We start from the raw sequence: 22,764 nt of genomic DNA, 5'->3' as shown, positions 1-22,764 counted from the left end.
AATAATATTATTTATCTTCAAAGATTCTTTTTCTTTAAAGACAGCCTATGCAAATTCTGACATTGCAGTGAAAAATCCCAGTTTTATATAGCAGATGCTATCTGGCAGGATTTCCTGCAAGGAGATGGTATCTAGTGCCGGGGTTGGTGGGTTTTTTTTCCTCCTCTTTTTTTGTTTTAAAGACACCTTTTTGTCTGTGCTCCTTCTATTCGGCTTGAAAACATGTCCTCTGCTGCTTGACTTTATTCCTTGATTTAGCTACAGGTAGTTATATTTGGGCATTGGTTACTAAGTAGTATTAGGAGGGTATGGGTCACTTGGGCAACCATATACTAAGACAAATCTGATGACCTTTCTGGTAAACAGTGTTTAAAAAATAATGCCTGCTTTGTACTAAGACAATTTTCTTAGTCACTCCAGTGTTAATTATGAAGGGACATCATAATTATGTTTTAATGTAGGTTTAAAACTTACAAATTAAAAAAAAAAAGATAAGAAACCCCAAGATCTTGCTGTAAACAAAATATTGCTTTTAACTGAGTATTTGAAGTTGATCATTAAACCTCTCCCAGGAGTTCACTAGTGCCAGTTCTTCTTTTAATTAGTTTTTCTGAGAGATCAGGAATATTGACTTGGCTGTGAACGCACCCTTGCACTCTGGAGGGGCTTCAGCTCCATCCACTTGATGTTCTTACAAAGAAGACAGATCAGCTTCTTAAAACTTTACCAGAACTCTCAGACTTTAATTCTTATCTGGCTTGGCAGTTATTGACCTTGATAACATTTCCCTGCCGAATCTGCTTATTCTGTTAACTCTTGGGTGCCCACCTTTAGCATGTTTGGAGATAAGATATCTTTAAAAGGACTGTTTACTTTGTGCCAAATGAAACTTGGGATTCTTTTTCAAATGTGGCATCTAAAACAGAGTGCCTGGTCAACTTCTCAGTAAGCTAAACCTGGTTTAGAAACAAAACAGTAGTGAACATGTTTGTCACCAGTAAAAACAATTGTTAAGATTAAAAAACCCCTTGATGATGGGTAATGTTGAAGTGCAGAGGGAGGGCTGGTGGAGAGCATGTGAAGAGAACATTCCTGACTTGCTTTCCAGCAAAGTGCCCGTCCCTCCTGTTTCCTGGGTCACCTTTACAGGTATAGTTCCCCAGTTTTTGGCTCACTGACAGGAGAAAGGAGTACATAAATCAGAGTAGATAGACCCAGAGCTGACAGTGGGTCGATTTGTCATTTCAAATCTTCTGAAAACAAAAAAGTACTTGTGTTTTTATGTCAAAACTATTATCAAATCTATCTGAAATTATAATAATCCGTGACAGTTTTAACAACATTGCAGGTTATAAAAAGCATAGTGATAAATTCCCCTTCTTAATTTTTGCATGTGATGGAGGAACAAAAAATGTCCTCAGATGGTGCCCTGAGATGCTGCTGATGGTGCTGCTGATCAACACCCAGAAATACAAGGGGACTTGTTAGAATCAGAGGGCAGGGCACTGTGTTGTCAGCTGGACTCTGATGCTTTCAGGGCAGCAACAGGAGAGGGTTCATTTGTTCCTACTTCACAGTGGTCTGTAGAAAATAATGAGAACCCCAGAGTCTGTCCTGAACTCATAAAATCCTTTGCTTCTTTAGGAAAGTGAACAACTATTAACGAAAAAAAAAAAAAAGAAGAGGTGTGGGGGGAGTGGAAGAGTGTGTTAACATTGAGGCTGTGACTGTTTCCTGAAGAGCACCAGCCAGTCATGGGCTGTTCTGCAAACAGCCATGATCAAATCTTGTTTTATTTCTTGGTCAGTGGTTTAGATATAGAATTCTAGCTTGCGTGTGAGAAATAATGTTAAAAAATAAGATCTGGCACCTTCTGCTGCACAGAACAGAGCCATGTTTGGGGTATCTGCAATACCAGAGGTTTCTAGGGTATTTTTTTGATGGTGGTGTCCTTTCAGCAACTTATTTAAGAACACATTTTGGGACCTTGTCCTTTGGCTTTGTAGAGTGAGCCATTCCTGTTGATGTTTGTGTTTAAATGCAGTTACTAACCTGCTCCTCAAGAGGAGGTCTCCATACTGGGATCTGGTGGGCTGAAGAGTGGTTGTCCCCTGCTCACACCCTTACTCATGTAGAAGGTGATGGCAGCCCTGGGACGTATGAGATGGTGTCCCTGGAAGTGGGGCTGCTGTAGAGGGACATGGCAGCCTGGGAGGTCCTCTGCTCTGGTGCAGGGTGGCTGAGGTTACACATATACATTTAAATGTATGGTCTGTGTTGTGATGAGCAAGTTCTCTGGCATGGTTCCCGCAGCAGAGCAAGGACCATGCCAAGGAGCGATAAGCAGTGCCCTCTAGGGTTGAGCCTGGCTTAGGATTTTCATCCCAAGAGCCCTGTCTAAGCAGCCAGCTGCAGCCTAGCAGGGGAAGGCTTCTGAGGGCAAAACATATTATTAATCTTACAGAAATAGGGTTTTCTTTAGATCATAATACATATTTTAAAAGTACTGAACACTACGCTCTGAATCTTGCCAAGAACTTTCAATCCTGATGTTATATCAAAAATATACCTGTGGCAGGGAGGCTGCAGGATGTTTTTGCTGGGTCTGTGATGTTCTGTGAAGTCCAGGAAGTTCCTGGTGTGAAGGTGATGAAGCATTGGGGTTGTTCTTCAGAACCAGAGGACGTTACCTTCCAGCTGATGCATGCAGGAGAACATCTGCTTGAGGGAAAGTTGCTGCATATATTTGAAGAGGAATAATGTAGTTTGATCATATGGCTGAGCAAACCTACCCAAACCAGACAAGTTGCCCAGAAGTAACTAGGTATCCTGTCTGGATTGTAATGTCACTTGGGCCACCCTCCCCAATCCTTTTTTTTTTCCCCTTGGGGTGGGGGGGTTGGAGTAAAATTTAACCTTTTTCTTGGGGCAACATGTTTGAAGTTCTGAATAGCAGAGTCCTCTGACAACAGATTGGTATATGTGCCATTTCTTCTCTTTGCAGCTGAGGCATCCCTTAGGGGCAAAGTCTGAAGAAGTCAATTAACTCTAGGACTGACCTGTACCCAGAAGGAAAAGATTTTGTTTTACAGATTTATCTGAGGTTTGTGTGTAGCTTTGGGGGAACTCATTAAACTTGACAGCAGATGCTATGGTCTTGTTAGTACCATCCAGAAAGGCCTTGTGGTTTAGGCTTTGGATTACAGTTTTCCACCAAGAACCACATTATTTTAGGGTAAGTAATAGAAGGAGGTGCCAACGTTGAAGTTCTGTCATACCCTTCTGTGCCCACATTGCCCAGTCTGGGGCCCACACTCCAGTAATGGCACTTGCTGGGGACACTTAAACGCAGCCTGTGAGTGAAAACATGTAGAGCAAACCAAGCCCTGGTCCCTCTAACCCCAGTGTCCCCATGTGATTGGCACACACATAGTGCAGCCTGTCTTCAGGCAAATATAGGAGCCAACTCCCAACTAGTGGTTGGTGCCTGTGGGCAGACGTAGGTTTGCATTATTTTTCAGTAATATTGAAGTTGAAATGACTATAACTAATAATAGCCAAACCATAATTTACTAAACAGTAACAATTTATTTTCCAAAGTGCCGAGCACTCAATGCTTTTTTCTGTCACCAAATTATAGCAGGATGTACAATGGCCTGTGGATTTTGTTTCTTTTTCTGGAATCAGATGGGTTTCCTAGGCGGGTTTGCTGCTTTGAAGGAACGTAGCGTGGGGTGACATGAGGAGAGGGGCTGGTGGAGTCATGACTGTCAAGTGCAGCTTGTGCTCAATGATTCTCCCTATCCCCGTGGGCCTGAAGGGCCATTTCTGACCCATGCACCAAACCTTTCTGCAGCTTTCATTTCATCTTTAAAGTTATTAATTTTCCAAGGAATTTGCATACCTTTTGGTTGGATGCATTAGGCTGGGGAGGTTGACTGGAAGCTCAAACTACTTACAAGTTAGTTATTTTGAAGATGCCTTCCACCCCACCCCAAAGCAGCAAGCGTGGTTTGCCTTAATGTTTCAGGTTCCTGCTTCTTCCTGTAGGAATTTATTTGCTAGCTTCAGGGTTGCTGGTTTGTTGGGGTTTTTTTTTTGCCTTTTTAAAAATGTATTTACTTTGTTTCTTAACCCCCCCCTTTTTTTTTTTTTCCTTCTGAAAAGTCCTGGTGGAAACTATTTCAGTAAGTTCTTTCTTTGCTCTCCTGGTCAAATGACTAAAGGCTGGAGTGGGAAGAATGTCTGGCCTTCAAGTCTGTGATCTACTGATTCATAGATAAATATCCTATAAAACACATAGTTGAGCTGCTCTGAGTTTAGGGCTGAATATTCTTTCATTATCTGTTTGGGAAAACAGCCACAACTTGACTAGAACTTTCCAGTTTAGTATGACTTGGTTCCAGGAGGTTGAAGTTCATCATTCTGACTTAAAGGGAAGTCCTGGTTCTTGCTCCTGTGCATTGAACTGATCCCTGTGCTCTTAGACCATCTGGAGATCCAGGTGAGCCAGGCTGGACAATCCTCCTTTCAAACCTTGTGTTGATTTGAATATCAAACAGCAATATATGTGACGCTGGAGCATTTGAAACTCATCTTCTGCAGAGGCCCAATTAATTAAAAATAAACCTCTATTTAAAGTATTGAAAATAAAACAAGGTGTCTCCCATTTACCAAACTGCTCAAGACTGTGGGCAGGGAAAAGTCCAGAAGCTCGCTCCCTCTCTTTTCCTCCCCAAAAGAGAAGTTCAAAGGGAGATGGTCTATGAAAATGTTTTAGTTTTCTGTGGTGAAGGAAAGAAATGTTTTAAAGTTTGCACAGTATTACTTGTGGAGAAAGAGGGAAAAGAAAAGAATGAAGATGAGTGCTGGAACACAGTGATGTGTAGTCCCTGCTTGGTTTTCTGTGGGGAAAAAAAGAAAATAATCATGTAGCAAAATAAATTATGTACAGTCTGAGAAGCACTTGGTTTTTTTCCTTGATCTTGTTAAAGCATTTCTTAACACAATGGCTTTTTTTCTCAAGTATTAGCATTAATTACTGAAAATGTTAATAGGTTTTGTGGATTGTACAAGTGGGAAGACTAGCAACAACCTGGGATTTCAAAAGAAAATAATGTTCCATCCTCTAGATTCCAAGATAATTCAGGAAAGTAATAAAAGCTTGTGAAATCCTGTGGAAGAAAGCTTTATGTCACTTCACTCCTTCATCAGATAGAAAGCAAACAGCTCATTTCATTGGCCAAAACTCTGGAAATGACCCTGTAATTTTTTCTTTTGCAAGTCACTGAGTTTCATGTATTTCAGTGGACTTTTCCCTCCCCTTCTCCAATAGTAACCTGAAATCCTCCCGTGTCTTGGGGCATTCTGGCAGTTGAGCTTGCTGCGTGTGCTTCCTGCAGTCAGTGTGCAGAAGTGATCACTCTTGAAATCATACAGTTTGAGATTTCATTAAAAATTTGGAGAACCAGCTTATGACTAGGTTGATGATCTCATTTTATCCATACATGGTACTTATTAAGTAAATGCCTTTGAAGCCTAGGAAACTGTCTGGGAACCGACTTCTGTTTCTTCCTCTGCTGTGTTATCTTGATGAGTAGTACAGCAGTCCTGAAAATAGTTTCTAAGGGAAATATACATTGGAAATAATGCAGTGCTATTCTTAGCTCTTTTTGCAAACTTCCTATTCTTTTTTTTTCCCCCCCTTTCCTCTGGATTTTGCTGTCCCTCAGGTGCTTTGTATTTACTCTGCCTTCCCTTGCAGGGAGCATTCGGTGAAGCACTGAGCAGGTTTCAGACCTGACTACAAGGCAACAGGAGGTTTTCCAAGAACTAATTCTGACCTTTTCGATGAGAAACCTTGTCAGCACATTTTTGTTGTAATGAAATGGTGAATAAATCAAAGTATTTTTGGTAACAGAGGTACAGCACACCTCTACAGTGCCTGTCCTTTGAGGATGCCTGTGCTTTGGAGACTTGGGAATTACGCATCTTGTGTATGTTTCTGCTTTAGTTATGAGGAAGTATTTATGCTGACAGGCCAGGACAGAAGCTCTCAGGAGTGATCACTTATTGTTTCACCATGGATAATTATCGGTCTCTCACCTTCTTTGGTTCTTAACTATTTAGTTGTAAGTCAGAGCCTTTTAGAAATCTGAGTGTGGGTGTCATCGTGTTACAGTCGGCCTCCTTTGGTGGCATCCAATGGAAAGATCCTAACATAGTAGACACATGGGATGGGAAGGACCTCCAGTGCGTCTCTAGCTTGATGTCCTTCTTGAAAAGGACTGTGAACCATACTAGGTCAGCTCTGCTGTGTCTCTGTCCTAGCAAAGCATTGGGAATCCCCCCGGATGGAGATCCTCCTCTCATGACCTCTCAGTGCTGTAGCACCTTCATAATGAAGATGTCTCTTTGGAGCACCCCACGGAATAATTGTGGCTGTTGCTTCTCAAGTCAACTCCCCCCAACTAAGACTGTTGTTACTCTTTGCCTCAGACAGACACTGCTGCTCGTGGTGTGAAAGGAGCTCCTCTTAGTGTTCAGGGCTTCTGTGTTAGAAAAGCCAACAAATTCTTTTGAAAGAGAATGTAGTTCTTCATCTGAGCCTTAATTTTTTTGTGTTAGTCTTGCTACCTCTGCAAAGCAAACTTCTGTATTTGATAGCAGCAGTGGGGGAAAATCTTGATGAAGAGGAGGAGGAACCACCCAGCATTGCTGTGCATTGTGTTCTGGACTTTCCAAATTGGCTTGAACATGGTGATTGAAAAGATTGTCAGCACTATGCAAATGAGAGAGAGAAGTGAAAGTGCATCTCATGCAAGTAATTTCTATGTAGATAATTTGCCATAAAAATTTATATTGCAGTCCTTAAAACCTTCAGAGATTTATTCTGTCTAGGGAAAGGTGATTTATATGGTATTAAAACACTTTTTATGTTCCAGTCCTTTAGATTTAATGTTTATTGCCTATAAAAATGAAATCTTCCTGTGGATATTTAAAAGTTTTGGTACTGTGTGAAATATATATTCAGTTTAGAATCTGAAATGCTTTAGAGATGCAGTAAATAAGTGATGGAGAGTTACCTCAGGTTCACTAGCCTTGGCAGGCCAGACTGACTCCAGGGCTAAGGTAGCATTCTGCTTACCTTAGATGTATGGTAAAGGAGAGCATCTAATGACAAAAGTAATGTGCAATTTTGTCATTCTTTTTTCTCTTGAATACTCAGGGCACTTTGTGTAAAGGTTTTTGAAGCTGAACCTAGCCTGATGTGTATAGTCAGTATTAAAATGCAGAAGTAGCGTTATTCCTTACCCACAAAGGGCTGGATTAAAGGGCAAGGTCAGGGAACACTGCAGGAGTGTCCAAGGAAGAGAAGGAATTCTGCATCATTTCTCTGAATAGCTTCTGCACGTGGTGATGAAGGAACAGGGCAAGGCAGTGCAGGAATGCTGCAGTCCTCATGAATAGATGGGCAAGGAGGAGTCTGCCTTCTGGGGTTATTTCTAGTTTAATTGTTGGTTATTTTTGCTATTTCTATTATTGTTTAGGCCAGAAGAAACTGTCTTTCAAATTATAATTAATGACCTCGTGCTGGAGGTTCTTCTCCTCTTCTTTCCCAGACAATTTTCCAGGGCATAATCTGTGTGTCTAGAAACATAAAATTCAAAGCATGAAAGAGACAGAAATGAATCAAGTGAGTTTTTACACAAAAATAAGAAAGTGTGTGTAGGTGGTTGTTTTGTCTTGTAACTTCTTTGCATGGTGGTGCCCCCAAAAAGTGAATGTTGTAACATGCATTGCATTTTCCCAAAAGTTTCTCATCATTTTCGAGTTCATCCCACAGCAAACCTACACAAGTTAAACTCTTAAAGCATGTGCCCCACTGAGTAGTGATAGAGGTTGAGGAGAGACTGGTGAGTCCTTCTGAGATCTTTCTCTGCAGCTGCAGAATCCTCTATATTGCTGCACACGAAGCACAGAAATAAGATTGATTTATAGGCACATAATTAATATAACCAGAGACATTGTGGGAAATCGTTCTGGGGGCTTACAGATAACTCTTCATCTGTAGTGGTACATCAAATAGCATCTAGCAATCCCTTTCCAAATTATTCTCTTCTCATAGGTGTGTAATGTCACTCTGTGTGCCTGGATGGGTTGTGCTGGAGCCTGAAGCCCTGCCCTGGCTGGGGCAGGTGGTCCCACACTGCTCCATCTCCTCCCCACCTGGGAAAAGCTGCAACTCGGATGTTTCAACATCAGGCAGCCAAGCAAATGGCACCAGTTCAAGGAGGAACTGTGGTGAAACTTGTCAGGGTTGTAACCATCTGTGCCCTGGCACGTGAAAGCCCAGGAAGTGTCGGAGTGTTGTAGCAATAATTATGAACTCTGCATTAGTAAATGTAGCATTTGATGCAGTGTTTTGCAAAGGTGGCTTGTGTGGTGTTTAAAGGCAAAGCCAACCAGTTGTTCTCAAGCCTGGGTGGGTAAGGCAGCTTGCAGAATGGAAATCCTAAAATCCACCCCAAAAAATAAATCCCAAAGAAATATCAAAATAAAGCTTAAAAAACAAATCCCACAACCCCCCAGGCCATCTCCCCCCTAAATCCCTCCATTTTTATTCTGATCTGAAGAAGAACTTTAGAAAGTCAAGATAATTTCTTTTTCCTCAGTGATATAAAAGGAGTGAAGAGAAAGAAAAGTGGAATAAACCTATGGTGTATTTAAGCAGACTTTGACCTTTGCTCTTAGGATTGTAGAAATAGGATTTGGGCAAAGTTAAGTGAAAAATGATAGCTGAAAAATAATCAGGCTCAGCTGAATGGTGGTTGTTCTTGGTACCCTTGTTGTTCAGGTTGAAGTCTCTAACATGAGATGACCTCTGCATTTCAAAGTCTCTCTCCCCCCAGTTCCATTTCTGTGAATCCAGAGAATTTTCTGCAAGGTGTTTTCAAGTGATCTGCTTTGGATGGCTGTCTTCATGATGCAAAAATTGTACTCTCTTTTTTTGTACTGAAATCCTGAACTCTGAAGAGCTTTGGAAGGTTTTAGGCTCTCTGTGATGCTGCTATTGAAGCAGATGTCTGTAGATGTTTTTGTGTAGAAGAAATATTGTTTTATTTAGATTATCCTTTGTACTTATCAGCCAGATGCACTGCCAGAAACCAGCTCTGGTGGTCAGATAATGACATGGTTTTGTGGGACTTCATATTTGTGCACTTCCTTCTTCTGCAGTGAACTTAATAATCACATATTCAGTTCATACCAGAAATGCATTTTCTTTTAAATACATAGATGATCGTTTTTCCTAATCAAGAAGGATCTAAACTAAGAGAGAAAGAAAACGAGTCTCCAAATGGAACTTCTGTTGTTTGAGATAACCTGTAGCATGTTGTGTCATCTCAAAAGGGGCATTTTTGGATAAAACTTTCATATTGTCAGGCCTAGGGCTTGCTAGTAGTTCACTGGTTTTCTCAACAGAAGTGCCCTCTGCCATTTGGGCCAGGGTGTCCAGTGCTCTTGTCTGTGTATGTGAAAGCTGAAATTTGGCTTTTCTTCATGAGTTTCTAGATAAAAGGATGGAGATACCAGAAACAGTGAATCCGAGAGTGAGTAGCTTGGAGGTCATGCAACTATTTGTCTGTAATTTGAAGAGCACATGGAGAATTCCAATAGCAACTTCAGGCTGTTCACCATAAACCCTCAGCTTGCTGCTATAGATCACAAATTTAAATGCTGGTTTCGGTTAAATTATGTGATACTGATTAAATACATGATATAGCTAGGAATTTATTCATGAGGGCCTGGTTTGTTTCTAAAGGACTTGGCATAACTCTGAAATTGGTTTCAGCCACAGTAGGAAAGAGAGGAGATAGTCCCACTGTATCAGAATGTGTTGCTCTTTATCTGTTTTCCTATAGGAGAGAGAAAAGTATGTGTTTTTTTATATATGGACTGAAAATCACTGTATGACTGAGTGTCTTGAAAAGATACAAATCTAAATGATTTCTTGGTAAAGAGATCACTTACACCCCAAGTGCATCATCTACCTCCCCATATTGTTGGGAAGCAAAAATTACTGTATTATAGATTACTGTATTTGTAGAGTTTCCTTCTTGTGTGGGAAGGGAATGAAGTAATCTGTTCCATCAGCCTGTAAGGCTGAACTAATTAACAGACAATCAGCATTGATTGAGGCAGCTGCATTCTTTACTGAGGGATTGTAAACACGAGTCTGCACAGAATTGTTTTTACTGCTCTAGAGTGCAAGAAATTGAAATTGTATTTGATAGCCAAAATTAAGAACCCTTTAGTGACAGTGTATCATAGCAAGGTTGACAGTGCCACTACTGCTAAATCTGTTGTTTTCATTTTAGTGTGATTTGTCACAGTGAATAGTGGGGGAAATCTATAAATTCTCACCAAAGAAGTTTTTTTATGGTTAAAAAAGTGTTTTAGCTGTACTGGCTACCTTAGTTGTATTCATGGAGCAAGTAGATGTTGGCTGCCTATGGTTTGGTGCTCATCCTGGTAGGCTGTCTTTTGCTGATTCTGAGCACCAGATTTGCAGTATTTTAAAAATTTCAGTGTATGTCTTCATAGGTGCATCATTATAATAATGTCTGATACAAGGTTTAGATTATGTTACTAGAAATGTTGATTTTTTAAAAAATGGATGGTCCATGTTAAAAATACTGTACAGAGACTGGTGCTTCTTGTTCTGAACTATCTTGCAACATTATTAACATTAAGCATGTTATTTTTGTTATATGCTGTTATGCATGCTGTCACCTCCCAGCCAGCCTCCTTGTGACTGTACATCAGCTAATTTTACTTCATGAGTCAATTCTGCTATTTTCCTTTTCATGTCATAGAAAATGATCTTCACTAAGTCCTGCAACATGTTGGGAAGCACCTCTCTAGAAGAGGCATTCTGCTCTCCACCACCCCTCCCTCTTGATTGCAGTTCAGTGTAAAGTCTGATACTTAACACTGTCATTGTCCAGGTAAAATAGGAAACCTGTAAAAATTTCTTAAGGCTTCAAATTCTGGTATTCTGTTTAATTGTAAAAATAAATTAAAAAAATGTTCTGCTTGCATTGGTTTTAAACACCAGACATCCATTCACTCTGTTGTGTTTTGTCATGCCAAGCTGAGGTGATATTTAGGATTTAGATCTGAAGGGTACTAGGAGGCCTAAATGGGCCTTAGTAGTAGCAAAAAACTAAATAAAGAAGACATTGCTTTCTTCTTTCCTATTTATATCTGTAAATTTTTTTAGAAAACATCCACCAATTGCATTCACAGGCAACTTCTCCAAAAAAGCTGCTTTTTCTTTTTCCCCTCATGGGAAAATGCAGAAAACCAACAACATGTCCAGAAAGTCAACAAACTCGGAGGAAGCATCTTAGTCAGGAGTCAAGGACCGTTCCCTGAAAGCTCTCTGCCAAATACTCTTCCTGCTTAAATTGTTTGTCAAACAACAATTTCATTTGTCAGTAAGTTTCTTCTGATCTTGTTTTTCTTACTACTTATTAATACAAGTTCCCCATCCAGCTTCCCCTTCAAAGTGCTGCAGTCCCCGTCCAGTGCCTGGTGCCTCTTTGGCCATGGAGAAGGGACATGGCTCTTCTGCAGTGGAGGAAAGACCAGCAGTGAAGGAAAACGTGTCCCTTGATCAGCAAAGTGGCAGGTGAAATGAAGCCTACTACAGGGGTGGTCACAACATTTTCAAGGTGTATTTTGTAGATTTTCCTTAGTGCACATACCTGTTGTTCAGGTTTTTAATCTAGTAGCAAGAAACTCCAAGTTGAAAGTAGCCCAAACCGTGTTTGCCATGGCAGGATAGTTTATTCATCATTACACCAATTCTGCAGTGCCCAAAAACATGAGAAGGGAGTGGAACGTGAGGTGTTGTGGTAGTTCAAGTCCATTGTAATGTTTTCCTGTCTTTCAAGGAATTACTTTCTTGGGATGTAGTTTTAAAAGTATCTCGAGGTTGCTTTTTCAGTGTGTGTTCGTACTTCTGTTGGTAAATATTTAATGTCCAAATGTTAGGAAGGAGCTTAAGTAGCTTTCAGATTAGTGATTGCATTTGGAGACTGAAGGATTATTTAGTGGTTGTTGTGAGGGGCTTCAGTGTGGACAGTTCATCTGTCCCTAATGGTCAAACATATTAAAAAAAAATACTTAAAAATGAAATTAATAACGTGTTGTCAAAGGAAAAATACTTGTGAATTTCTGTTCAAAATCACACTGAGTGTAGTTAGGACTTGGGTGAAGTTAAATGAAATGTGACCAATGAGTTTGTTTCCATTTAGAATAAAAACAAAAAAGCTTGAGTAGACACACACATATATATATATATATATGTTTTAAACAGTTTCCAGCACTCACACAAGACTGTGTGTGTATTACTGATTTATTGGTGGCAGCCTTTGTAGCAAGTTATAAATCCTGGTCTGGGTTGCAGTCTGTGTCTTGCTTAAAGCTTGGTCATGCTTCATTTGCTAGCAGAGCTGAGGCTGAAAAGGAGAGTAACTAAATACTTTAAGTGATGTAACAGAGCTTAGTTAAAGGGTCAACTTTTTGGTATTTAAACCACTCTTTTAAGACCACGTTTTGCTTTGATCCCAGGGCAAAATAATTATTTAATGTAACTCACGACTCTGATCATGGTTGGAAGTTAGACATGAGCTGAAGGGAGGGATGGTTTTGTTACAAAATGGCAGCATTATCCCTTCCCACCTCTACAGGGTGGCTGCTGCTTGAGTGGCTTAAAACAAGTGATAACAAAGTGCGTTGAGTATTTTATAGCTACTCAGCAGTTAATTGCTAGGTTTTTTGGTGGTGGTGGTTTTTTTGTGGGTTTTTTTGTGTTTTTTTTTTTTTTAAGGACCAAAGCTCTTTTAAAACTTGTCTACAAAAAAAGGTGTTTAATGGGGCATGATTCTGTGCACCTCCTAGCTAAAACCTGATGATTTGCTGGTACCAGAAAGGTGATTTGGCTTTTTTTTTTTTAAAAAAACGTGCTGTCCTTCCCACGTACTTTTACCAGCCCCCAGGGCTGAGAAGGGGATGGGGAGGACCCCTCCTGCCCCAAACCCCTGTGTTCCTCGGGGCAGAGGCAAGGGGGAAGGGCAGCGGGGACCCACAGGGTGATCTTGGTGCTGTGGTTGTTGTGTTCACTGTGGCCACTTGACAGAAGGGGTAATTTGTCTGCTTTAGTGTGGTGAGAACTATGGTGAGGATGGCTGCTGGCACTGCATCTTGGTCAGCTTTTGATCAGCTAGTGAGATAGATGATAAAAAAAAAGAAATTTACTTTGTGTCTTGCCTAGGCAAAGTCTTTGCAAGCAACAGTGGATTTCCTTTGGTTTCCCATAATTTATTTTGTTTGGCAGAAGATGATGTAGTTTGATTCCCCACCACCCTGTAGCTGCCATGAAAGTCACGAATATTAAGCAGGGGCATTTTTTTATTTTTTTTTCTATTTCTTTCAGAGCAATTAACCAGCAGGTATGTGATGAGCTAGCTTAATTTTCTCAGGTAGAGAGAGAGCCCTCAGTGGCAGAGAGCAGGGGTTTGCAGGGCTGTCATGCAGGGTGGGGTGTGACTTGCCACGTGGCTGGGGACGATGGGTGAGCAGATTGCCCTGAGCTGGAGCAGCTCTTGCTGCTTTCTGTGGTCCCCTTGTTGCCTGCCTGCCACCCCTGCCTGCCACCCCTGCCTGCCACCCCTGCCTGCCACCCCTGCCTGCCACCCTGCCTTGCTGCACCGACAGTTCAACCAATTCATTACTTTCTGGTCTTTTCTGTTGTAGCTATTGAAGCAACTAGTTTGAACTTCTGTTTTGAAGTAGAGGAGTGTGAAAATGAATGTGTGGGAAGCCAGTGAAGTGGGAAGCAGCCCCCCACCCTGGGATGAGGCTGCAGCAAGCTGGTGTGGACATGCTGCGTTTTCAAACCGAAGGGAGAAGCCCTCTGCCCAGCAAACACTTGCATGTGCTTTTTAGGAAACTTATGTCCTTTGGAAGTGTGATGAACTGAAATGCGAAGCCTAGCAGAGTGTTAAGTCACTGGTGGAGTAGGTTTGCTGAAGGGGTGGTTGTTTTGGTTTTTGTTGGTTTTTTTTCAGGTGCTGAAACCAAACTGCCAGGTGAGGTGTTGGAAGGTGGTGGTTCTGTAACATGGTGGTGAGGGCTGGAGAGTGTCTGAGTGACAATGACTTCAAAGAAGGCTTAGAGGAGAGCAGGCTGAGATGTGGAAAGCAGTGAGTGCTGCTTGGGTCTGGGTGACACTGTCCAGCTGGTTTTTAGCTTACCAGACATTTGAGGTGAATGCTTACTGCTGTGTGGTGGTGATAAGGTGAAAGTAGACTTGGTGGGAATGAGGCAGAGATGACTAACAGTCTGGTGTAGAAGCTGAGGAGCATGAAGAGGGAGGAGAGAAGCTTTGGGGTTAGGACTGAGAACACCGAGTGAAACCTAAACCTCATTTCTGGAGAGAAATCAGAGCCCATGACGAGTGATGCCAGTCACCAATAGCAGAGACCCAGCCTGGGTGCTGCACGTTGGACCTGAAGACTGCCTTTTGAATCAAACCAGCAATGTTTTCTTATTTTCCTGAGTGAGTGGAAAGGCTTGTTAAGTAGACCCTACAGGCCTTTGGCATTAAAATCTTTGTAGCTATGGACAGTGTCCCTTTCTTTGCATTTTCAAACAGTTTTGAATTCAATGTGTAGAAGAAGGGCACAATAATACTGTGTTGGCTGGGGCACTTTTCCCCTAGTACTGCATTTGTTGCTGATGTAGATATTTATGCAGCTGGTTTATGCTGATAGTAGCTCTTTTGGAAAGCCAGTACTGGCTTTCCCCTCTTGCAAGATGTTTTTTGTAGGCTTTCCTATGTTTGTGGTAGTGGCTGGTGTTAATGTGGACAGATCAAGCCACAAGACACTTTAAAAAATGTTTTACATGTGTTTTGTTTTTTTAAGAACCTGTTAGTTAAGATATCTTACTGATAGCCACATCAGCACCTCCGTTTTTGCTCTCTCTCTGCAGTGGCCACCACACACAGTGACTCACTGTCCAAAAGCATTACGCAGAGCACAAAATTTGTTCCAGTTAAAGCTTGTTTAAAAACCTACTTGGAGTCAAATTACTTGAGTACGCGGAAATAAGACGTGTTTATTGAAATTTCCTAACTAATTCTGTGTGAAAGGTAGAGGCATCAGTTTGCCAAATGGCAAAATGCTTCTTCAGAAACATGCCTTGTTTAATGCTTTATGGTTTTTGATTTCTTTGTCATTCACTGCTGGTTTGGGAGCTCTGGTTCTTTGGGTTGGACTGTGATCTTCCCTTGTGCTGGTATTAAAAAGGGGCTTTGCAGCAAGGCAGACACCAGTTATTTCACAGTCTGTCTTACCTTTCTGAGTGCTTTCAGATGGGAATTGCTTTTTATAATCAAAGTAGACATTAACATATTTCCCAGTGTCAGCTTGGTGGTTATTTTCTAATCTAGAGCTTTATCAAGCCAGAGTGCATGTTTATTTTTCCAGAAAAACACATCAAGCTCACAGAGCAGTTTATCACTTCTGAAATGTTTCTGAAATACTTACATGGTCAGTACATAGGCTCTGAGCAGGTAAAAATGATGGGTTTTTGAAGATCAAAGGTAGATTACCTGATGCATCAGGGGAATGTGAAATTTCCCCACAAGTGGGCTGTGCAGGTGCAGAGTTGTGCCAGAAACTTCTACACTGGTGTGTCATTGTTGCACTGAGAGATTTTCCTTTAATAGGAAATTAAAAATTGCAAAAAGCTGCACTGAGAGCTGTGATAGATCTGACAAATGCAATCTTGAGATCTCGAGGATGAAAACAAAAATGGGGCTACTGAAAACTCCTTTCAGTAGCAGATTATCATGTAGAGTGGGTAACTGATTGAAATGATACCTTAAATACACAGAAACAAGACTTCAGGGGAAATGGTTACTGCTACATTTAGTGGTAGAAAATTCCTGATCTACATGCAGTTGTGATTTGTGTCTATCCTTGTAATAAGTAAAATGAGGTTTATGGTGAAAATGTGCTGTTAACAATGAAGGCTTTTGAAGGCGCAGTCCAGGCATCGTGTCCCTGCCTAGAAGGCTACCAGAGAAAAATCAGTCTGTCTTAAAGTTGTGATAGATGATTCTTTCTCCAGTGTAAGAGCTTTCTGGTAAACACAGCAGGGATTAAGCATTTTACAATGGGAGAATAACAAAATTTGGAGATACAATTACATTGCAGTACTTGCAGATGATTATTGAAGCTTTTTGTAACTTTTTCCATATGAAACATAGAAATAGTGATTCTAAGCAGAGACCGAATCCTAGTTATGATAGATCATGTTAGAGCAGCTTTTAGGGGATTGGGATGCTGAAGGATGTTGCTTTCTTGGCTCCTGAAATGCCCATGTGGGGGCAGTGGCTGTAGCTGTTAGAAGTGTGTGTCTGAGATGGGTGATGAGTACTGGTGGTGGGTGTCTGAGATGGGTGATAAAGTACATCTTCATCCACGGTGAGGGTGGGGCAGAGCAGGGGCCTGTGAGAGCTGGTGTGGGAATGGTGTTGGCCAGAGTGCAGAGAAACACTGGCTTGTATTGTTTATTCCACTTGCACTACTTGGAATTAAAAGGAAGCAGCATGGCTGTGGAGTGTCCATCCTCAACACCCTCAGGCACTTCTCTCAGAGCTCCTCTCTCACTGCTGGGAGGGGACAGGGACCTGCAGAGCCTCTGCCTCTGTCACCCCTCTTCAGGCCAGACCTGATGAGTCTGACTTTGCAGTTGCCTCCCTTCCCTCCTGGTGATAGACCCATGCACCTTTCCCACTGTCACGCTCCCAAATCCACATTTCCGAGGCATCCCATTTTCTTCTGCAGAGGGTGCCCTTCTTGCCCCTGCCTTTGCTTTTCACACACATTCTTTTTGGTCCAGTTTCAGTTACTTAAGTGGAGCAGGGCAGGAGTGAGTAGCCTTCACACCATGGGGTTCTCTCTGCTTGGACAATCTCATCTTCTTCCACCATTTGGCTGGGGGAACAGAGACTTCATAAGTATCCCAGAAAGCCCTCTTTCTGTCTAGAATCTTTTTCCCAAATGAGTAGTTTTTGGAGAGCCCATGGGAGTCAACTTTCAGAGAGGTCAGTGAGCTGCTTGCAGGGTTTGGGAGGCAGAAGGATGGGTTTGAAGGTTCCTGTTACAAGAAGGGAAGGAGGACACTGGTGTGCTCACCCTCCAGCTGTCAGAGCAGTGCAGACCTGCTGGCTAGGTGATTATCAAGGTAGGCATCTTGTGGGGAAAGACATGTCAGCCGTAACAGAAAACAACCTTGAAGCCTGCCTGCAGTGAGGCTAGAGCTTTGTAATTACTTGGGGTCAACTCAATTGCATGTTGGTGCAGAAAAGGGGGATTCCACCAGCCCCCTCACTCTAGCTCTGTTTTTCTGCCTCCCTGTTGGAATGGTACAACACCCTGTAGCCACATGGGAGGCCTGGAGAGGGAGCTGGTGTGGTGCAGCAGGAGTTGGAGGGGAGTGGTGGGATCTGGTTTTGGCAGGCTTGCTTTCCTGTGGTGCCATCACGGGCAGAGTGAGCAGGGGTGGCTCCTGGGGAGCCTGACAGAGGCTGGAAATGCTTGCATCAGAGGCAGATAAATTCAATTCAGGTTGACTGTTGTTACAGTGGAGAGCAGATTGACCCTCCTAGTTTTAGATTATTTTTTTTTTTCTATCCTGCATGAAAGAAACCTTTTACTGCTTGTTTTGAGGATTGCTTATAATGCCTCTTGCGCTTAAGAGCGTAAGACTTGTCTCCTCTCTTCCCACTGCTTCTCTGCCACCCCCAACACTTTTGTTGAAGTGGGTCAAAGTAGAAACCCTGGAGAGAGCTCTTCAGTTATCTATGGCTTAAGCAGGGTGACCTGTGTCTGCCCTGAATTGATGGGACTTTGGGACAAGGGGAAAATAATGGTCTTGCTTGTTCTCTCTCAAAATGTGCTCCAGGTGGTGACTCACTTTTTGCAAGGGCCACTGAATGGGGAATATTCTTGGCCAGAAAGTTTATTAGCCAGTGTTGAATCAGTGGAATAAAAACTTCCAGGCTCTGAATCCTTTCAGTAATCAGGTCACCACTGCAACACCTTTGAGCCCGGGTTTCTATTTGCTGTTCACTGGAACCTTTTTAATTTGAAAGGTGTGGAGAATGATATTGAGACATGGTCTCCTACTTTTGTTGCGCCCTAAAGGACTCTCCAATATGCTTGTCTCTGTACAGTGTGACACCTCCTTTTACTTAATACCTACTCAGAGTGTTGCAGGGGTTGGGAAGCATGTATATCTTTGAGTGTTACACAGCACTCAGGTTTGAAATCTCAAATTTAATACTACTTACTCCTTAATAAATGCTTGCTTGCAGAAAGAATGCATTGGCCATGTTACATTTTTACAAAAATTGGACTATCTTACACAGTTAAGTCACAAAAATATGAAAAGTCTGTCTTCTAATGCTTCTGAATTGTGATTCTATAGCTGTTATTTGGTTTAAATAAATGAAACTTGCATTGTACATGGGCAAGTAAGGAAGAAAAAATAGTTTTGGTTTGGGGCTGATTAACTGACATAGCTTGAAGAATTAGTATCTCATTCTATATCAGCTCGATATCTGCTGCTCCTCAGCTGGAATTGTGTTTTACTGTATCTTGTTCATAAATGTTAGGCAAGATCTTGAGCTTTGTGGCCTTTAGCCCACAGCACCAAACATCCAGTGTAGTTACATGCTGGCATTTCTCCTTGGCCATGTCTGTACCTGAGATGTCATGTAAGGAAATGCTTCCAGTAAGAAATGATCAGACCTGTCCCACAAGGAATTCTGAAAGTAAGAGGAAGGTGTAGGAGGTGCAGTGTGGCCCTGGTGTCAGTCAGGCAGTGAGGGTGAGAAGCTTGTTCCTCATTTGCTACCTGACTCTTCTCTACATAATAGCACAGAACATGATATTATTTATTTTTTTAATCAGTCATTTTTTTTTCTTCTCTCCAAATTGGGAAGTGTAGGTCTTTAAAACTCTACTTTTCCATTTGTAAAGTTGTTTGCTAGCACTCCATGTTGTAAACCAGTATCGGATTCTTTGGTCGAGTGAAATTCCCTCTTCCTTCCTTCATGATTTGTGTTTGCTTTGCTTTGCTTTCAGTGTGTGCTTCCTTTTTAAATATAGTTTTCCAAGTTGCTGGCCGTACCAGATTGTTTATATTTTTTAAAAGCCTTCTGCTTAGCCGTTATATTGCTCTTTATAGTACTGCTTAACCACATTGGTTTCTGTTGCTCTTTTTTCTTGCATAAACTTAGCTGGGATGAATTTCAAATGTGGTTTATCCAACTGTTAAGTATTTCCCACTTTTCTGCAATAGGTTTCACATATGTTACAGAATTCCAAACCAAGATCTGGTGGACATATTGCCCTGTTTTTTTCCCCCTCAAAGTTAGAAATAGAAGGTTTTTGAAGCATTGCAGTGACAATATCTAGGTCACTGGCTCCTGCGTGCTGCCTACCCTCAAATCCATTTGTCACATGTAGCTTATTTTATTAAGATAACTATGGTCCATAAATATTTTTTTTAAGTCTCTTAGTTTTGTGGTAATAAAGGGGGGAAAAAATATTGATCCATTTGAGTTGGAAACTGGAGAAAGCTTTTTTTTTTCCCCCCCCCTCTTCCAGAGGTCAAACTGTAGAGCTACGTAAAACACACACCCATTCAGTCATTCAAAGTTACAGGATTTACCCCTACAATGAGTTTGGAATTAGGCTTTTTGACAGAGTATCCTTTATCTAGAAACCAGGATCTGTCTGCTGGTTCTTGCGGAACAGGGGTTTTAGCAGGTGTCCTGTAGGTACCTGCTCTCTTCTGCTATTTCTGACACCTCAGCAAAACTGGAAAGAGGAAAATCTTGTCCCCTTTAGTTTCCCCATACTGTGTGCTCTGTGCCACTGGGAGGTGTGTATGACCCAACACAGAGTAAAACTTTTATGCTCCCCCTCTTGTGGTGGTCAAATCTGCTTTACTTTTACTGTGGTGGTGTCAAGAGATGATCTGGTCAGTGCCCAGCTCAGTGGGGAGCTGGAGTTAGATCTGACAGAGGTCTTCAGGCTTGGGTTTTGGGCCTGGTCTGTTAGAGATTGTTGAATTATGATCAAATACCAGTGGCGTGGCAGGTTTTCTGGTAGAGAATATTGGGGTTTTTGCATGCAGGTCAGAGGCATGTTGGGAGAGGGATGTGATGAAGGCAACCCCAGAGGACTCCTGCTTTATGCCTTGCATTGTTCTCACTCTTCATTAACTTTTTTCCTCATAGCCAGATTTTTCTCCTCTCAAAGGGGGAAAGACAGTGGCAAATTCCTCTGATAAATCTGTGGTTATAACCCCAGGTGACTTGAGGAATGATGTACATAGCTGAGTGGAAGCTTTAGCCTACATTTTTTTTCATGTTGCGTGGAAATACTGCAAAAAAAGGAATAAACTGACAAGGAAGATTGAGTGTGGGAGGTTTATGTGCTGAGAAGTGACCCATTCAGTCTATTATGGTGACATTTGGAAGCACAGCACCGAGTAAAGAGACTGGGGTGGGAATAATGCACTTGGACAAAGCTGGGCAGGTCTGTAGGTGGAGCCTGTACTTCTTCAAGCTAGGAGAAACTGCTGGAAGATAATCTGGCATTCATCAGATGTTTAAAAAAAAGATGTGTTTGGGGGAGGAAATGGAGATATCTGCTAATAACTTCAGAGAAATAGATTCTACTAGTAGGAAAAGATCATTCCATATTCAAATAAGGCAAGACTCTAATGGGAAAAGAGCACTGGAATGGCAGTATAGAATTCTATACAGTATGTCATTTGAAATTAAGAGTGACTGAAGCGTAACCCGTCTAGGCTGAAGTGTAAGATTAACCAATATTCAAATTAATCATAATTTTTTTTCATAGAGCAACTCAAAAAAGGAAAATCCAGTATCTTTAAAAAGCAGGCAGGTGGAAATGAACCTGGCCTTACCATGTCCAAGATCTGTACTCTTCACTGCATTTTGGAAATTAGTGGGACGTATGTGTTGTTTGCCACTGCTGCTGTCCTGAGCAGTGTTGTGGTAAAGCTGTGGGTGCTTTTGAGAAAAACAGTGATATCTTGGTTGCAAGACGGAATCAGAAAGGTTGTAGAACTTCATTTGATGTTATTCATGAGGTCCAGTTTCTGGAAGCTTGGTGCTTTGATCCGTCCTGTTCTGTAGTCCAGCCGTTTAGATATTCCTAATGACACGGTGTACGTTTTTATTTCTGGGAGAAACAGAACTCTGATTCCAGTTCCTTTTTCTTGTTTTCCTTTCCAGAGGGAGCTCGATAACACAGCAACAATTTTGGCGAACCGGCAAGATGAAAGTGAGCAGTCTAGGAAAAAACTTATTGAGCAAAGTCGTGAGTTCAAGAAAAACACTCCAGAGGTAAGGAGAAAAAACTAGTCCAGTCTGAGTTTCTTGCAGTAGTACAATTTATTAGGCCTACTTAGGTGTTTTTTTCTCTTAATGGTTTGTTTTCATGATTTTCTCATATGTCTTGCTAAGTCTAAACTAAGGCTGCTTATCTTTGGCTTTCTCTTCAGGCAGCTTTTGCATTCTGTACATAATGAAATATGAATTGACCTTTTTAGAGGAAGTATGAACATGAGCCTTCAAACAGGCTTGCTCTAGATCTTGTAATAATGTAAAACCTGGAGAACTGCAAAAGAATTCTCCACTAATCCAAATTCTCTCAGCACTTGGATGCAGAAAGTGACATTTCACTGCCTAAAGAAGCCATATCAAGGGCATAACTTCAAAGATACTAATTTTTCAATCAAAAATCAAATTAAGTTTTGGTGTTGATTTCAGTGGGAGTGCAACAAGGTCAGTGCTGAGCTCTGTAGGAAGCCCTGGGAGGCTGTGCAGCCCTGGCAGCAGGTGGGGTGTGGAAGGTGTCAGGACCAAGGCAAACCTTGGGAAAGGTGAATGCTGCCTTCAGGAAGCTGGGAGTATTTGAACTATTCCATGCACATGTCAGCATGTGAGTCTGTGTACGTGTCTGCATAGTTACAGCTAAAATACATAAAAACTCACTTTGTTAACTAAGGAATGCAGAGCAATGTGTAGGGTTTGCTTGTTTTATGTTGTGTGGTTTTTTTCTCCCCGATGGCTGCCAGCAATCTGTTCATCAGGAATGTTCTAGGGTTTCAAAACCCATTCCAGATAACTGAGAGACAAGTATCTGTTCCTTCCAAGTATCTTCCTGGGAGAGAAGCAGCAGGCAGCTTTTCTAACCTTTATTGTTGCTTCTCAGGTAGCAGATGCTGCTTTGCTTCCTGTTGGTACAGAGGGAGAGATGCTGGAGGAGCCTGACCTGGAGAGGGAATGTTGGAACAAGGAGTACTGACAGGGAAGGGGAAGCCTTTAACTGATGCCCTGAGGAGGCTCTGTGGGGCAGAAGTCAGTTCTCTGTGTGTGAAATAAGAGAAAATGTGGGGACTGCAGCTCTAAAGGAACAGAACTTATATAAAAGGAGCAAAAGAATATGGAGAGGGAATGGTAGCTCTGGGAGGGTGAGGAGTGAGTTGGTTCCCTCTGCAGAAGAAAACAAACTGTGGGGGTGAAAAGGATGAAGAAGTATTTTGAGGGCTTAGGAAATTGTGCAAAATCCAGAAAATAGG

General features: G+C 41.7%; 1 protein-coding gene across 10 annotated transcripts in view; it reads left to right on the top strand.

The window, feature by feature from the left end:
* CUX1 (cut like homeobox 1) overlaps positions 1-22,764 on the top strand; it is a 278,864-nt gene that overhangs the window by 29,749 nt on the left and 226,351 nt on the right. For all 10 annotated transcript variants that reach the window (XM_051635435.1, XM_051635434.1, XM_051635428.1 and 7 more), the window contains exon 2: positions 21,416-21,526. In XM_051635435.1, the coding sequence (XP_051491395.1) occupies positions 21,416-21,526 (111 nt within the window). The remainder of the gene's footprint in view (positions 1-21,415; positions 21,527-22,764) is intronic.

Source organism: Apus apus, chromosome 18, assembly GCF_020740795.1.
Source record: "Apus apus isolate bApuApu2 chromosome 18, bApuApu2.pri.cur, whole genome shotgun sequence".
Lineage (NCBI taxonomy): Eukaryota > Metazoa > Chordata > Aves > Apodiformes > Apodidae > Apus > Apus apus.
Note: the sequence above shows the minus strand (reverse complement) of the source record. Positions and strands in the feature narration are given on the sequence as shown.